The sequence below is a fragment of the Sitophilus oryzae genome, unplaced genomic scaffold, assembly GCF_002938485.1.
Source record: "Sitophilus oryzae breed Bouriz unplaced genomic scaffold, Soryzae_2.0 scaffold_1111_pilon_pilon, whole genome shotgun sequence".
Taxonomy (NCBI): Eukaryota; Metazoa; Arthropoda; class Insecta; order Coleoptera; family Curculionidae; genus Sitophilus; species Sitophilus oryzae.
In genome coordinates, this window is record NW_022145740.1 from 2,054,035 (window position 1) to 2,073,170 (window position 19,136).

At 33.6% G+C, this 19,136-nt stretch overlaps 1 protein-coding gene across 1 annotated transcript in view; it reads left to right on the forward strand.

Moving 5' to 3' along the window:
• The window catches only part of LOC115881568 (protein sprint), a 34,947-nt gene that overhangs the window by 2,328 nt on the left and 13,483 nt on the right, over positions 1–19,136 (forward strand). The window contains exons 3-14 of the mRNA XM_030899112.1: positions 2,605–2,796; positions 3,728–3,933; positions 4,641–4,891; positions 4,962–5,310; positions 6,220–6,502; positions 6,595–6,867; positions 8,286–8,438; positions 8,499–8,646; positions 8,704–8,969; positions 10,201–10,481; positions 16,598–16,921; positions 17,019–17,285. Coding sequence (XP_030754972.1) covers positions 2,605–2,796; positions 3,728–3,933; positions 4,641–4,891; positions 4,962–5,310; positions 6,220–6,502; positions 6,595–6,867; positions 8,286–8,438; positions 8,499–8,646; positions 8,704–8,969; positions 10,201–10,481; positions 16,598–16,921; positions 17,019–17,285 — 2,993 coding nt within the window. The remainder of the gene's footprint in view (positions 1–2,604; positions 2,797–3,727; positions 3,934–4,640; positions 4,892–4,961; positions 5,311–6,219; positions 6,503–6,594; positions 6,868–8,285; positions 8,439–8,498; positions 8,647–8,703; positions 8,970–10,200; positions 10,482–16,597; positions 16,922–17,018; positions 17,286–19,136) is intronic.

Consider the following 19,136-nt stretch of genomic DNA (forward strand, 5'->3'; position numbering starts at 1 on the left):
GTGGTATCAATATATTCATAAAAAATGCTTTTTCCAAATATGCTAATGAGTCACCCTTGTTCCATTTGAAAAAATTGACATATGTATGATTAAAAATACGATTTGTACATCTTTTAACCGGCCTATACAAGACACGAAACCTATTAGACGATCAAAACTATTTTTCCAAGGCTCCTTGATTAAAACTTAGTGTTTTTAACAACATCATGGCACCCTGATTGAAATTTAAAATACGATTTGTTTTTTAAGCGACAATGTCAAAAGTTGGCATATGATATGTCATTCTATTCAGAGTGTCATATTTTATCGAATAAAGTAGCAATATACCGAGGGTGCCTTTAAAAATCAAAAGATGTAATCATTTCGGTGAAAAAGGAAGAGACCAAAAACAATTGAATACGTCAATAAATCCTAATTTATGTCATATACCTACTAACATAAAAATCTGTTTTTTTTTTATCTGAAAAAATAAAAAAGTTATAGGGGTGAGCCATTTTTTGAGACGACCCGGTATATTAAAAATATTGTTTCATAATGTAATATCATTTTAAAATTCTTGTATGTTATTTTAGATTCTGAAGATAATTTTAGAATAAACCGGAATATATTTTTAATAAAAACATTATTAATTATTAACAGGGTTATAATTATGATTTTGTTACAATGTAAGTAAGTAAATAATGTAATGTAAGAGAAAAAATTCAGATTTTACATTTTACTAAAATATTATCTAAATAAGCGCCTTTCTACAACAACGCCACTGACTCCTAATGGGTAAATTGAGAGTTGCCTACCGGTCGAAAGTCGTTTCAAGACTTAAGTGGATTATTTAAGTCAAATTTCTTGCAAATTTGGCACTGGCGAACCATATTTTATAGTTCTTGAACAGAAAATGTCAATAAAATAAAGACTTAAGGACTACAAGCTAAGAAAATGCGTTAATACAGCCGGGGACATAGCGGCAACAAAGCTTTACCGCACACGTGCGACTCGTACTACAAGGTAATAAATGAATGAATAGGCTCGCTCGCCTCTAATCGGTGTTGTCATATTGTAAATAACTTTTCTTTTTTAAACAGTATCCGACTTATAATTTAGTAGTATAAGGACTATTTAATACATCTATGGAATATTAAAACCTACTTTATTAAACTGTAGTATTAATATCTCAATATATGTGTGTAACAAGAAAAAAAATATTGATAATATTAAAGACGTGACAACATAGGCTGGATGAGGAAGGCTCGGTCGACTGTACCCAGAAGTAAACATGTATACAAAAAAGATTGTTTGACCGCGTTGAGATGTAAATAGTGTAGTCTATATTTTATTTTAAGTCTATGGAGATAATAGTTTGGAGTTGAAACCTACGAAATATTTTTTTTCCATAGCAACTGTTAAAATTGTCTTATATCTAACAAAAATAGTAGATAAAATAGTACTTTAACAGCGATCGAGGATAGGTTAAAAATTTTATTTCTTCTCGCACGTTTTTTAATTGCTTCCATGTTTGAAAATGTTTATATTCCTTTTCATAAGTTATTCGGGATTTAAATGGAAGTAGTTTGGATATGGCGTTTGTCGCCTCAGCCTGAATATTTGTTGGTAATTTACTTATTTCGTTTTGAACCATTTCTGGCTCCAATTCAATCAGCAATCGACACGAAAGAGAATTAAAAAATATTGACTCAAAACTGACAACATAGATAAATGAAACAAGTTTAGATTGGAAAGTGCCCATAACGACAATGTAAACACTATTTGGCGCTATTCTTGCAACGCGCAACGGTTGCGACCCAAAACTTTTGAAAATTTCGGAGCGGTTCGGTTTTTTCCGGAATTATATCGCCAAATATTGTTTATTCAAATTTATTATTATTTTCGTTTAATTTTATAAATAAAATACAGTGTGTTGCATACAAGAAACTTTATTTTATATAAGGACGCATGTATGAAATACCTATGAAATATTGGAAACCGACGGCGACGTTATGCACGATCCACGATGGTTTTTGCAGTTCACAGTTCTCAGCACAGCTTTTTAAGTTTTTAATGCCACTTTTTCACAATTATCACTGGTTGGAGTAAATAAAACTTGAATTAAACTCACAAGATAGCAATAATTACTTTGAAAATGGACGCTATAAACACTTTTCGGAATTTCTTTAATGAGAGCGGTTTAGATTTTGAAAGATTATTATGATTTTTGAGGATTCTGACTTTGACAAGAGAAAATTATTTCTGTTTTTGTTTGCCGTTGTTCTTAGCGACCGCTATAGCAGCGCCAGATCGCGTATAACGGTCGCGACCCAAAATAATTTCGCGATCCAAAATTTTTACGGGCTTTCCAATGACTGACAACTAAAGAGACAGCTTTATTTAATTGTTAAATTACATAGAAACCAACGCCAACCCAGCACAATATTTTTTCTACTCGTAATAAATTCCTTGAAATAATAATTTCTGAATATTTTTTAAAACGTAACTCGCTATGGAAAGAAATATTGTTTTATACACGACGATAAAATTGCATTATCGTCTTGTATAAAAAATTACTATCTAGGACGATGATATTTTTAACCCGGTATAAATATTTTGTTACAGGGTATGGAGCAACATGTGATATTAGTCTTATGGAACGATTGCGTTTGTCTAACCAAATATGGTTTTTACCTGGCATTCAGAGGGCAGGAGCGTTTCACCTCCTGCAGGGCAAGGAGGAGGGCTGCTTCGTTGTGAGGAAGTCATCTCAGTCGGACACCATGGCACTCTCGGTACGGCTACCACCAGACAAAGGTAAATATCCTACAGTACTAGTCATTGTTTATAATAAAGTGTAATACTGATTTCTGAAAATTATTCAATTCTTCGAAAATATATATTTTGTATATTTGTAGGTTTGTAGGTTAATTGTACTATACCATCGAAAAAAAAATGACGTTGAGGACGGCTGGGAATTACAATCGATGATAATTTTGGCGAGGTCGAGGGTCACTTGGCCCGTATAATCTTTTCTTTATTCTGTCTGATTTTTTTCTCTTTTGGAAATAGATTGGTGTGTAAACGTTCTATCCTTTTTAATATTTCTATAATTAGTGTTAATTTTTTACAAGTCTTCTATCAAATTTTTACTAACTGACGTCTAGAGATTGACCTCGCCAAAATTATCGATTGTCAATCCCCAGCCGGCTTTGACACCGTTTTTTTTCATACCGTATTAATAAAACAATCATCCATTAGTGAAAAAATTTCTGTAATAATATATTGTTTAATTAGAAGTAAAAATGACAATTTTTGCGGCGAGACTATGACTTTGGCTACGACGTTTGACACTCAGTTTTTACTCCGAACAGAACATTCTATTTTTTTTCAAACGCCAAAAATAATTTTTTAAACAATGTGGTAATTGTTGAAAATGTATGAAATTGTATGAAATTACATATCGAAAAACTATGATTACGCTCGTTGAATTTGACACACTAAGTCAGTTTACTAATATATTTTCTTACTTTTAAAAGTGTTTACTTGTATGCCTAGACGTTAAAATGACTTTTTTATATTGTCAATCACGTCGCAAAAATTAATACTTTGTGACGTTTGAAAAAAAATATTTTTAGTAATTTTGATTTGTAGAAAACATATTCGATTTTTCTATTAAAATTCTTAGTCCTTAAAGTCACTCTCCGCCTTAACCTCGACAATAGTTACGGAAATATTGTTGTTCTAGGTCCATATATAGAACACTACCTCATTCACAGCTCAGAGGGCCGCTTAGGGTTAGAAACAAGCGAAAATCGTTTTATAGATATGGCCGCCTTGATTGCTCACTACGCCAGTTGTTGTGACGAACTACCGGTACAACTTACCCTGCCGAAAACAATAAGGGAATGTAAAAGTAGACAGCAGCTATCTTCCTTAGCCTTATTAGGACAGGTAGCAATATATAGTTCATACCAATTAAACTTTTAGTCACGTGATTAAGCTTGACCGGCACAGCGTTGCCCACTTTTACATATTTTCTTTAAAACAAAATATTTTAGAAAACAAAAACAAATTAATTATAAATATATAAACAGTTCTTATTTACACCAAAAAAACTCACCTCCTTAACAGCTCTTAAGGGACATAAAGGGCTAATACTACAGCTTTTCCGTTCAAAATGTTCTAATAAGGTTTCGATGAGTTTTTTGCAGCGCCTATTAAGCGCCTATTATCTTATAACTTCGCACTAACAGAGGTTCTAAAAAGAACAATGTTCGACTGCAAGGTCTGCTAGTAAACATTTTTAAGCTTAAAGTATCACAACACAATTCATTTAAGCAAAAAAACTTGTACTACAAACTTGTAATGACAATGTCAGGAAGTAAATAAATAAATATGGCAACTTGACATTTTTAACAGCAATTTTTTACAGCAGAGCTACCACCTGAAGCCCCAGGGGGAAATTCAAATTCCAGTTAGTCAGCCCGGCGCCGAATATGTCCATGGTTGGCAACAATGCATTTAAAAATCGCGCTCTCGATTACGTAACTAAATATTTAATTGGTATCGCTTATACATAATATAGTTCAAAAAAGTCTTCTGGTTGTTAAGACACATTACATTACATGAACTGTGTTCTATGAAAATTTGTATTTAAGGAATTCTGGAGCTATAGTCCCCCACCCTCGGCTGCTTCGAGCCCAGATGCGGATTTAATCCTTAATCTCAACCCTTTAATGAGTACCTTCAAGCAAGCGGAACCTGCAACGCCGGTACAGAACAAACCGGCGAGGCCTAACACACTTAATTTGCTCAATAAAAATGATCCGAAATCTGAACTGATAAAAAGTACCACATCTCTGAAAGCCAGCGATTCTTTGGGGAAGAATCCTCCACCTCCACCACCTAGGTAATTTGTAATTAATGACATTCAAGTCGAAACGAAACATTATTTAAGAAATTTATTTAAATTTTTGTAGGTGGTCAAAACCAACAACACCCCAACAAAGTAATTTTACAGTTACCACAACAGTAACGTTCAGTGTGAACTCTCAAAGCCCCAGCAATGAGAAACCCACGCAATCACAAAGTGAAATGATTCATTGCGATCCCAAGAGAATATCGCCTGAAGGACAGGGAAATAATTCGACAGTATCATCTAGAGGAAGTCTGAGAAACAAAAGTATAAGCAACGTGACATCACCAAACTCAGTACTATCCCCTAGTTCGGATAGTTTTATTTCACCTGACACTCTCTCTCCGTTGTCGGTTACTAAAGGTACTCGACATAGCAAAAGGACCAAAAATAAAATTTCAAAACATTATCAGGTAAAACACCTTTTTAGTTGCTTTATGTGGTGGATTCATCTCTCCAAAAAAATCCTATATGGGTATTTCGCCATTGCAAGAAAATCTACAAAATAAAATAGTTATTTTTTTGTAAACACTGCTGCGTTAATCCAACGGAGACTAATAATAATTGTCAGCAGTTAAGTTTACTGATAAACAAATTTGCCTAACGACCAAAAAATTGCTTAACGTTTCGGAAAGTTTATCTCTCTCCGTCGTCGGAAGCAAAAAAATACAGAGAATAAAGAAAAAACTATTTAAATATTTAAATGCAATTATTCGAAAATACTTTTTTTTTTAAAACAGATACGTCTACAAAAACCGTTGACGTTCTGTTAAAATGACATTATATGAAGTTAAACTTCAAAAGTAACAATTACTACCTGATAACAATTACTTATAAGGTAAAATCAAAAAGCTTCAAACTTTCTGTATGATTATTTTTAATTTGTTTTTAATTTTTACTTATGTTATGTTCTTTAAAATCAAAGAAGCGATTGTCATACATTAACTAACATCTACAGATGCATGAGCAATATATTTATTATTAGATTGTAAAAAAGACTCTTTATGTATCTTTTAGAGGCTATCGCTTCTTTCATTATAATTGCCCTGTGTCCCAAAAATGCTGACAAATCTTAGATTTGTGAAAGTCGCCCTTTCTTAAATAATCTTTATCTTCTTTAATTCGAACATTTTTTTTTCGGAAACCAGCATTAAGCATTTTTTTGTTTATTAGGCAAATTTGTTAACCAGTTAAACTTAACTGCTGACAAGTTGGTCTCCGTTGGATTAACGCAGCAGTGTTTAACAAAAAATAACTATTTTATTTTGTAGATTTTCTTGCCGAATTGTAAATATACTCGTAAATCGAAATTATTGTTTTAGGAAAGCGATATAGTTGATTCACCGACAATGCTCTATTATAAGAGCGGTTTGGGTGACAAGATCAGCGATTATGAAGACGTGTGGACCAACGACGGTCAAGTAATCAAACCTAAAAGCAATACCAATGGAAGTGGACACCTGGTCTCGCCAGATATTCTCCAACATATGCCTGGACACATAGTTTCTCTAAATAATAATGTACTGAGCCCTACAGATTCCTCGCATCATAGCTCATCGCACAGGAGTTTGTGTGGTACACCAGTTCAAAATGGTTCAAATAAAGGTCAGTTTCTATTTTCAACAATAACTGCGATATAAATTGCAACAGTAAAAATTTGACACCGAATTGCGATCTTAACGAGTGTATTTTGACAGTACCTAACAGACAGTCCCCAGCTACGGATTTTCTGTCTCCGCCTCAGCACGAGGACCAATCTAGCCCTCACACACCTAAACAGCAGAGCCCTTTCTATGCGGAACCCGCCGATTCATTGGCACCTGTACAGCAGATACCACGAAGAATCATTAGCAGGGTGGCGCCGGGCATTCCCGCACACCATCGACATTCTAACCCGCCGGGACTAAACTCGATGAAGTCCATTAATCCAGTTCTCGAAAAAGTCGACGATTTTGGAGAATTCAATGGAGGTAACGAAACTTTAATATACAGGGTGGTCCGAACTGTATTCCGGAAAGTTCGTATAAATGTATGCCCTAAATTGCTCAGTTTCGGAGATACAGGGTGTAGAAGTTTCATTTTTTATTTCGATTTTTCCAAATAATTTCTGCAGTAACGTCAATATTTGGATGAAAATTGGTGTCTGGAAGTTTTTTGACATGTCAATATATGACTCCTGTTTGTAGGAGGCGCCACATACATGTGTTTTAACTGTTTTGAAGAGTCATAACTTTTTGTGCGTACCTGTATAAAACTACTGAGTGAAAAATTATACCTTTCAGTGATTTTTTACGTAAAAAATGTCTCTTGGTAAAAATCGCTACGAGTTATTTAGAATGGAAGTAGTCGATACATGTCGTTATTGACAAAAAATAAACATGTTGAGTAGATAGGTACAGTTCCTGTGTCCATGAAAGGAATGCGGACAAAAAACATTTAAATAAACAGCAACATATTTTATACGTCGACTTGACGAGTACGTCACCGCAAATCGCTCCGCCCACTCATTTTATTGGCTACTTGCAAATTCGTCGAATTTTTATTGATGGGACGCGTCGTCTAATTTTTTACGAAAAACATCGAGAGAATATCGTTTCCCCTCTGACGGATACCCCGTAACCTCAGAACGGACAGACGTACTGTAGTTATTTGACTGAAATGATAAATTTGGGAATTTTTTATTTTTTTAAATTAATCATAAATTTTTCTTCAAAAAAAATGATGATAAAACAGTTTCTGTTGAACTTTTGACACAAAATCATTTCAAATTTATGATTTCATCAGTCTAATAACTATTTAGTCAACATGTTTAATTTATAACAATGATGACAGGTATTGATAATTTCCATTCTAAATATCTTGAGAACGGTTGCTCGTAGCGATTTTTACCGAGAGACATTTTTTACGTAAAAAGTGACGAAAATGTATATTTTTTCACTCAGTAGTCTTATACAGGTACGGAGGAAAAGTTATTACTCTTTAAATCGGTTAAAAATATGTAAGCTATACAAGTAGGAGTCATATTGACATCAAAATCGAATTTTTCATGTCAAAAAACTCCCAGACACCAATTTTTATCCGAATATTGATGTTACTTCAGAAATTATTTGGAAAAAATCGAAATAAAAATAAAACTTCCTCACCCTGTATCTCTAAAACTAAGCATTTTAAGACATAAGTTTCCGGAATACAGTTCGGACCACCCTGTATATGTTTAATAATCAGTATTGCCAACTTAATAGGAATCTTACTCAATGTAGTAGGTTCGGCAGAAGCCTAGGTAGGAAATTTTACCGTTAGTAGGAGACGATTAGTAACTTAAGCGTTGGCAAAACTGATGATAATAATTATTAATAATTATTTACGTTGGCGTTAATTGATATTTCAGGTTTAATGTCATCGTCGGTCGACAATCTCAGTCCGAAGCAAAGATTTTTGGGTTTAAGAAAGACAGAAATCAAGCCCGTGTTGCCGCCATTCGTCAAACCAAAATTATATGCGAACGAAAGTTGGCAAGTGGACAACAGTTGGAAATTTATGAGTAAGATATTTTAAACGCTTGTAAACTTTAGGTTCATAATTTCATATCGTATTTATTTAGCTCACGAAGGTGATATAACAGTGGAATCTAGCGAGCCAGACTACGAGTCCGACTGGCAGGCCATTCCCAATTTACTAAGTTCTTTGGATAGCTACACCCCGGATAATTTAGACGGACAAGTTACCTTGCAAGATCTCATAAGCAAACGGTATGTAATAATTCTATTAATAGTCGTTATTATTATTTTATAAAAATTATATTTTAGATTTCCCGATATACGTACCACTTCAAACGTGGTAGCTGAAGGGGAGCGTTACCGCATGTCCTCCTATGACAACGTGGAAGAGAGGAGAGTACCGCGGGCACCTCCCTCAGAAATTAGCGAATTGACGGAATTTTCCGACCCATGGGCCGAGCCGAATCAGGTCATCACCGAAACGGACGAATCTTATTCGGAGACGCCTCAGAAGATGAAGTGCGCTTCGATTGGCAGATCGAAAAGTTTCCGGGACCGTTTAGATCCAGTTATTGGTAATACAACCTCTACACTATGTTAAAAACTGTTCGAAGCAGGTCAAGGTCGTGTTTCCACGACTAATTTTGCCTCGTCTCGGCTTATTTCCGCTTGTCTTGACCTACTTTAATTTCTTAAAAACGCCTCGAAACTACTCGTGGGGGGATTTTTTTGAAGACAATAAAATAATAATCAATATGATTTATTTTTAAATTTCCGATGCACGTGATCAACTTTGAGTGACAAGCCATGTCGACAGCGCTGCCAGATTGTGATGGATTTATGAAATGAATCTTAATTTAAAATTGACAAACAATATATTTATTATATAATTTTTTAAAGATTTTTACGTTTTATTTGTGATTTAATAACTAATATTTTAGTAATTAATTGATTAATTTGTTTTATAGCTTATTTTACTTAAGACATATTGGCAAAAACTAGTCCATTATGAGGATTTATTCTAACCGTTATTATGGGTTATTTATTTATTTATTGATGTACATCTTACAACGCCATAAGTGGTAATAACAAGTAAGGGGGTGCTATTCATGCGCAAACTAATAATCATAGAATTTACTAAAAACTAACGTAGAAATAGCTTTGAAAGTGGTATAATGTGCTTATCAATCTAACTTACTTCTCTGGCTGTAGTCAAGGGTAATAAAGGACCTTTATTGTCACGTTCTTGTTCAAAATAATTTATCAGGGAAGCTACAAGCTCCTTGCTTCGATTGTTTAAATGCCTCGGCATATTTTCAACACAATTTCAAGAAATGCAATACAAAAACTCGAAAATTTGGTTCTTAAAAGAACTGTTTGTGCTTAAAAGTACAATCTTAAAAAAAACTATAAAAATAGGCAAAAAACCGAGAATTACTCACAAATATTCAACAACACGATATTATACAAAATAATGACTGACATTAGGATAATTGTCAAATAATAAACGACAACGTTGCTGAACACGGCGCAACGTGTTTAAATGGCGCAATTCAGTTTAAACTAATTTTTGCAGCTTTAATCGAAATAAAATATCTGTTACAATCATTTACTCTATAAAGTAAAATAAAGAGCTGCTCGGTATCTTAAATTATACAACAAATTTAAACATTTTTGCCAGATTTTCATTTAGTCAGGTTTATAGACTTTAGTGTCAATGTCGATATGATTGATGACGTGCATCGGAAAATGTTTTGCGATCACCGTATGTGTATGGATTTCTATAATAGAAAACTTCATTTTCAGCGTCAACACCTATTGAGGCAATGAAGAACGCGGAACACAGCAACGGCCCCAAAACCGTTGGCTCGGCGATAAGAAATTACGCCCTCGAACTTGCTCAAGACAAAAGTACAACGTTTGCTCAAAACATCGATAATTTTATAGCTTGCACCTGCGAATCCAAAGAGATTAGTCCGCAGATAGTTATGCGTAATATGAGACAATTTATGTCCGGCATGAAAAACTACCTGGTGAAGCATGGCGAAAAGGAATTTTACAAAGAAATAGAACGAGAGAGGAATAAGGTAATAGTCTAAGAGGCAGTGAAGATTTTCGGTACTTATTTTTATCTCAGTAGAGTCTAAGTTTATTATTATTCTTTATATGGTTATCTTCGGCAGCATATTATGCAGATAAAAATTCTGCAAGTAAAAAAGTTCTTATAAATGTATGTCCTAAAATGCTTAGTTTTGGAGATACAGGGTGTAGAAGTTCCATTTTTATTTCAATTTTCCAAATGATTTCTGAAGTAACGTGTATATTTGAATGAAAATTAGTGTCTGGGAGTTTTTTGACATAAGAAATCTGATTTTGATGGCAATATGACTCCTATTTGTAGGGGGCGCCACCTACATGTGTTTTAACTGTTTTGAAGAGTAATAACTTTTCGTCCGTACCTGTATAAATATACATTTTCGTAATTTTTTACGTAAAAAATATCTCTTGATAAAAATCGCTACGAGCAACCATTCTCAAGATATTTAGAATGGAAATAATCAATACATGTCATTATTGACAAAAAATAAACATGTTGATTATAGTTATTTGTGACTGAAGTTATAAATTTGGGAACTTTTATTTTTTTCAATTAATCATAAATTTTTCTTTGAAAAAATAGGAGCTATATTGACATCAAAATCCCCAAATTTCTCTTGTCAAAAAACTTCCATACAGCAATTTTCATCCAAATGTTGACGACACATTTGGAAAAAAATTGAAATAAAAATGAAATTTCTACACCCTGTATCTCCAAAACTAAGCATTTTAAGACATACATTTATACAAACTTTTTTACTTAGTTTTATCTGCAGAATATGCTGTCGAAGTTTCCGGAATATAGCTATTTTAGTTATAGCTATTTTTTTTCGGCAGGCCCCCAAACTAATTTGCAATCTTTAATTTGCAGCTAAAGTCGACTGAATTTTTAAACCTGGACGCCATACTGGAAGGTGTCATGCACAAATTGGTTGTGAAACCGTTAAAGAACCATCTCCAAAAACTGTTTCTAGACCACTATACAAAGACTGGCGCTATCAGACTTCTGGCTGATAACATTCAATACGCCGCCACGCGGCCTCTATGCGAACTAGCGATAAACTCGAAAATAACACTACCATCTGAAAATATGCTCAACAAGATTTCGGTCATTATACAGAGACTTCAACAATCCAATTCCCCTTTAGACAAACTGGAATATCTCTTGGCCGCTATAGCTACAATATTCAGTTCTGTAAGTATTTTTCCCGTAGACAAGTAAGTGTGTAAAAAATGTATGTGTTTTTAAAAATGTACTATGTTCATATGATTAAAAAATAATTTTTGTTGCAGGTTAAACGGGACACTTAACAGGTTCGGGACGTATGGTCCATTTAGGAGCGGATGACTTTTTGCCGATTTTCGTTTGGGTTCTGGTCAAAACGAACTTTGTAGCCGCCGAAATAGAAGCCGAATACATGTGGGGTCTTTTGCATCCTTCGCTGTTCAGTGGCGAGGCCGGGTATTACCTAACCACCTTATCTTCTGCGGTGCACGTACTTAAAAAACTTTAAAAAGGGCTCTGAAGAAAACAACATGAAAAACCACGTTGAAAATGATGTAAGTTAAATTACATAAACGGCTATAATTGAAATTATTTGATATTATTTAAATTGTTGTTATTGATTCACATCAAAATTTTGATAATGAAAATTTCCAGACTTTTGTTTGCAGTGCTGTGGGTCTGGCAGTAGTTGTGTGTCGGGTATCTGTAGCTCCTAAAATAAAAAAACTTAGCAATTTTTGTTTAAGTGCAAACCCAAGTATGTGTTCCCATATAACTAGAGGATATCCACTTGAGGATATCCACCAAGGATATAGTAAATATCTTAGGGATATCCAAAAACCCGAGGAGGATATTTATAGGATATCCAGATGGGACAAAAAAAGTCATCTTCAACACATCCCTAGGCAGACCTTTTACGATTATTTGGGATATTTATAGGATAATACAAGGATGATGTTGGGAGCATTATAGAATATTTTTAGGGCATTATATCAGGCCTGTTTTTTGACAATACTTACTTCATCCTTAGTTTATAGTAAAAACGTTCGCAATTTAGTTTTATATTTAGCCACATTTTGACGTTATTTATTGGATATTTTATTAACAGCTCTAAAATATACCAACATATTAGAAAGTCAATGAATTTTGCACAAAATTTGAAGTTTATTTGTATGAGTTAAGAGGTTTCACTTATACCAAAATTACCGAAAAAAAAACGGCGTTGAATTAGCTTGAAAATTACGATCGATGACATTCCCCATATACCTTTTTACATACAAAATAACAGCAATCTTCATCAAGCCACCTCTAACGCCGTTTTTTCGATCGTATGGTATTATACCAGATCATACTACCCTTTATGGAGTCTAGCAGTTTATGTCTAGCAGCAACAGTTTATATCAAAGTTAGCACACAGGATACAGATATAATTTCTAACACCACATTCCAGAAACTCACAATTTAAACACAAAATAGGATTTCTGTTTGAATAGATCAAACACGAAAATGAGTTTAGGGATAAAGAACAAGCGCTTTTCGACAAATGTTCACCTATAATTTTGTCACAAATTTTTCATTGTGAGATCCTGAGTTGTTCGTCGTTTTTCGACATTAGTTGAGTTTAGGATAGAATTTCTGCTAGAACAAGGCTAGAACTATGAGTATAAGAAAAACTAAGTCAAACTCAACCACTTTTGTTAGTTTCAGTCATTTTTAAGCCCATTCAATATCGACAAACGACCGAATTCACCTCGAATTTCACTTAAATCAAAGAACTGAATAATACTAATACACGATGCAAAAACAAACAACTGGTGAGATGGATTGTGGGAAATTTGTTGCGCGGGCGTTTTAAATTCTCTGTATTAGTGGGAGTGGCCAAGCTCATAAATATCCAGATTATCCAGAAGACACCAACAGGATATGTTGTTGCCTTGACGTAATATATATCTATCTGTATGGTTTATTGCATTTTATGTAATAGAAAAAGTAGTACATTATTTATTTTTCCTAAATATCTAGACGATATTGTTAGGATATTTTATTATCATGAGCATGTTTGGATATCTCAGCTGGATGTATATTAGATATACGACAGAGAGAGATATCCATAGGATATTCTATTCTGAGACATCTACAGGATTTCAGGATGTCTGGAGGATATCCTATAGATGGCTTTATAAGATAATCTTATAATGGGACATTCCGACATTCTATGAATATCCTGCGGATATTGTGTGTTATAAGTGGTTAGGGATGTATTTCAGGAAAATAATATAACCCTACAGGGTGACTCAAATAAATGTGAGTGGATCGGGATGATTTTTTAAATGGAACACCCTGTATTTGCACTTATTCGCTTCTTCTGATCATCACTTTACATAATCTTAAGATCTTTTTAAATAAGTTTTGATCATAGATTTAGGAAGAACAGATATCACATTTTGCATTTTAACCCGATCAAACAATCGGAGGTTGACTACGTACTGTAAAAACCAACTGAGATAGAGAAGGCGACATTGCCACATCTCAAATTTGCTCCTATCTACTTAGTTTGATTTGCAGAAAAGGTGACTTTTAAAACCTTCACCGGATATCAATAAATCTCTTAATTTCTACTCAAATTAATAGTTTATTTTTAAAGAAGCATGCGTAATAATATGTTATTAACCAGAGGATATATGCGTTACTATTAAAGGACATGTTTACTGTTTAATGTTCTGAAACGTCTAGAACTATTGGCAACGTCGCGCTAGTCTTCCAGAATGAAATAAGCCGTCCGTCCCACCACCCTCGCGACGGCCAATGGTCCGTTATAGCGTACTACGTTTAGCTTACGGTGTGTTTGAAGTCGGAATCAAGTCCGAAGTGAACTTTTCAGTGTTATTCAGTAGTTTTGCTTTTGTTTAACGTACTTTTGAATCTACGAATTTTCAATATGGTACGACAGTGTCAAATGTGTGGAAAAATAAGCCCAAATTACCTGAATTTGTCTTTTCACAGGTAGGTATTGCTTCCGCCGCGCCGTAATCGCCGTACATAGGTGTCCCACAAGGGAGCCTCTCTCAATTAAAATAATTTCTAATTATATTTGTTGAATTTTGAGCTATTAAAACAACGTAGTAGAAGCTGGTAATTGAATTATAATTCTTCTCACTACTACCTAACTGTTGCAGATCATAACAAATTTGAATATAAACGTTGCATTTGAAACTTTATTATAAGCCAGAATGTGACATTTTTTCTTAAAATTATGTCATATTTTGGTCATTATATACGATGATCTAAAGGAATTTTGTTTCAACAAATAAACAAAGGTGTTTACCCGCCCTTTTTACATTTTATTGCATTATTATATCTGCCCCTTCGGCCTCGTTTAAACAATTTTTTACCACCGTATCTTTTTTTTTAGAATGGGAAGAACTGTAAATAATTCTTAGGCTACTAGTTTTATACATACCTATATACAGAATAATCAGGCCTCCAAAAAAAAGCTTTTTATCTATTACGTTTTTGGTTTGTAATTTTTATTTCAATTTTTACATAAGATGGGGCCATTGTAACGCACATTTTCAAAAAATATTTTTGTCAACATACAGGGTGATTCAAACCGCAATACATATGCTTAATACAGTTCATGAAGATTGGGACATTTAACTAAAATTTGATTGTCTGATGAAGCTACCTTAAAAGTAATGGATTTGTAAATAAACGTAATATTCATTATTATGCAACAGAAATCCCATATTGTAGCACACAGATTTGATACTTTTAACGATAAATGCCTTCTATTGAGAGACTAAAAGGTAATTGCCTCTTATCAGAGCCATCATAATACAAGAAGAAGACCGAAAGTCAAATCTTGTCTTTATATTTTCAAAACACAATTTTCTCATTAAATGGTTGATTTTAGGTATAGGAAGTTATTAATAATACAAGATTAAACAACTATTACACAGTACTTTACGGGAAGCTATCGATTGCGAACTAACTAAATCGTTACTAATTACTAATTTTAAAAAAGTTCTTTTTAAGATCAAAAAGGTAAAACTAAAACCTAAATTATTTCATTTGAGATTAAACCGGAAGTTCTAATGTTGCCTATTTCTAAACAAGAAAAACACCAGTGCAGTTGACGCGCTAAAATTCAAAATAAATTCTTAGTTATAAATCGTTTGTAAATAGTTCTATAAGTCTTTTATCGTTATTGTTTTTGTTAATTAGTGTTAAATAAATAGTGTTTAAATAAATTGTGACTTTCTATCCACACGGAACCGACGAAAAACGTAACAATATTATGCAGATAAAAATTCTGCAAGTAAAAAAGTTCTTATAAATGTATGTCCTAAAATGCTTAGTTTTGGAGATACAGGGTGTAGAAGTTCCATTTTTATTTCAATTTTTTCCAAATGATTTCTGAAGTAACGTCTATATTTGAATGAAAATTAGTGTCTGGGAGTTTTTTGACATGAGAAATTTTGATGGCAATATGACTCCTATTTGTAGGGGGCGCCACCTACATGTGTTTTAACTGTTTTGAAGAGTAATAACTTTTCGTCCGTACCTGTATAAAACTACTGAGTAAAAAAATATACATTTTCGTAATTTTTTACGTAAAAAATATCTCTTGATAAAAATCGCTACGAGCAACCATTCACAAGATATTTAGAATGGAAATAATTAATACATGTCATTATTGACAAAAAATAAACATGTTGATTATAGTTATTTGTGACTGAAGTTATAAATTTGGGAACTTTTATTTTTTTCAATTAATCATAAATTTTTCTTTGAAAAAATAGGAGCTATATTGACATCAAAGTCCCCAAATTTCTCTTGTCAAAAAACTTGCATACAGCAATTTTCATCCAAATGTTGACGACACTTCAGAAATTATTTGGAAAAAAATTGAAATAAAAATGAAATTTCTACACCCTGTATCTCCAAAACTAAGCATTTTAGGACATACATTTATACGAACTTTTTTACTTATTTTTATCTGCAGAATATGCTGCCGAAGTTTCCGGAATATAGCTATTTTAGTTATAACTATTTTTTTTCGGCAGGCCCCCAAACTAATTTGCAATCTTTAATTTGCAGCTAAAGTCGACTGAATTTTTAAACCTGGACGCCATACTGGAAGGTGTCATGCACAAATTGGTTGTGAAACCGTTAAAGAACCATCTCCAAAAACTGTTTCTAGACCACTATACAAAGACTGGCGCTATCAGACTTCTGGCTGATAACATTCAATACGCCGCCACGCGGCCTCTATGCGAACTAGCAATAAACTCGAAAATAACACTACCATCTGAAAATATGCTCAACAAGATTTCGGTCATTATACAGAGACTTCAACAATCCGATTCCCCTTTAGACAAACTGGAATATCTCTTGGCCGCTATAGCTACAATATTCAGTTCTGTAAGTATTTTTCCCGTAGACAAGTAAGTGTAAAAAAATGTATGTGTTTTTAAAAATGTACTATGTTCATATGATTAAAAATAATTTTTTGTTGCAGGTTAAAACGGGACACTTAACAGGCTCGGGACGTATGGTCCATTTAGGAGCGGATGACTTTTTGCCGATTTTCGTTTGGGTTCTGGTCAAAACGAACTTTGTAGCCGCCGAAATAGAAGCCGAATACATGTGGGGTCTTTTGCATCCTTCGCTGTTCAGTGGCGAGGCCGGGTATTACCTAACCACCTTATCTTCTGCGGTGCACGTACTTAAAAACTTTAAAAAGGGCTCTGAAGAAAACAACATGAAAAACCACGTTGAAAATGATGTAAGTTAAATTACATAAACGGCTATAATTGAAATTATTTGATATTATTTTAAATTGTTGTTATTGATTCACATCAAAATTTGGATAATGAAAATTTCCAGACTTTTTGTTTGCAGTACAGGGTCCGGCAATAGTGTGTCGGGTATCTGTAGCTCCTAAAATAAAAAACTTAGCAATTTTGTTTAAGTGCAAACCTAAAGTATGTGTTCCCATATAACACAACACAATCCTATAGATATCTTGAGGATATCCACCAAGGATATAGTAAATATCTTAGGGATATCCAAAAACCAGAGGAGGATATTTATAGGATATCCAGATGGGACTAAAAAAGTCATCTTCAAGACATCCCTAGGCAGACCTTTTACGATTATTTGGGATATTTGTAGGATAATACAAGATGTTGGGAGCATTATAGAATATTTTTAGGGCATTATATCAGGCCTGTTTTTTGACAATACTTACTTCATCCTTAGTTTATAGTAAAAACGTTCGCAATTTAGTTTTATTTAGCCACATTTGGACGTTATTCATTGGATATTTTTATTAACAGCTCTAAAATATACCTACATATTAAGTCAATGAATTTTGTGTCAAAATTTAGAAGTTTATTTGTATGAGTTAAGAGGTTTCAATTTATACTGTACCATCGAAAAAAACGGCGTTGAATTAGCTTGAAAATTACGATCGATGACATTCCCCATATAATTTTACATACAAAATAACAGCAATCTTCATTTCCAAGCCACCTCTAACGCCGTTTTTTTCGATCGTATGGTATTATACCAGATCATACTACCCTTTATGGAGTCTAGCAGTTTATGTCTAGCAGCAACAGTTCATGGTACAAAGAAAACAAGGTATGATCGATAGCGGCCCCAATTTCGTTAAGTTTGCGCATACCACCTGTGACGTCATACGCCATACAAAAAAATATCCATCTTGTGCAATTGCCACTAATAAAAAAAGACCTAAAATAGGGAAGAATTAGGACATAACCCTAAAAGTTATGTCAAATCATCGTGCTTGACATTTGAAAAATTATTCTGACATTTATCGTGTCATCTGTTTGACAATTTGAAATTGGCGCGCGGAACTTGCCGACCAATGGTGCCGTTTATCACCTGTGACGTAGTGACCAACCTGCGCAATATCATACCTTGTATTCTTTGTATCATGGCAACAGTTTACATCAAAGTTAGCAGACAGGATACAGGTATAATTTCTAACACCACACATTCCAGAAACTCACAATTTAAACACAAAAATAGGATTTCTGTTTGAATAGATCAAACACGAAAATGGGTTTAGGGATAAAGAACAAGCGCTTTTCAACAAATGTTCACCTATAATTTTGTCACAAATTTTTCATTGTGAGATCCTGAGTTGTTCGTCGTTTTTCGACATTAGTTGAGGTTAGGACAGAATTTCTGCTAGAACAAGGCTAGAACTATGAGTATAAGAAAAAACTAAGTCAAACTCAACCAGTTTTGTTAGTTTCAGTCATTTTTAAGCCCATTCAATATCGACAAACGACCGAATTCACCTCGAATTTCACTAAATCAAAGAACTGAATAATACTAATACACGATGCAAAAACAAACAACTGGTGAGATGGATTGTGGGAAATTTTTTGCGCGGGCGTTTTAAATTCTCTGTATTAGTGGGAGTGGCCAAGCTCATAAATATCCAGATTATCCAGAAGACACCAACAGGATATGTTGTTGCCTTGACGTAATATATATTATCTATCTGTATGGTTTATTGCATTTTATGTAATAGAAAAAGTAGTACATTATTTATTTTTCCTAAATATCTAGACGATATTGTTAGGATATTTTATTATCATGA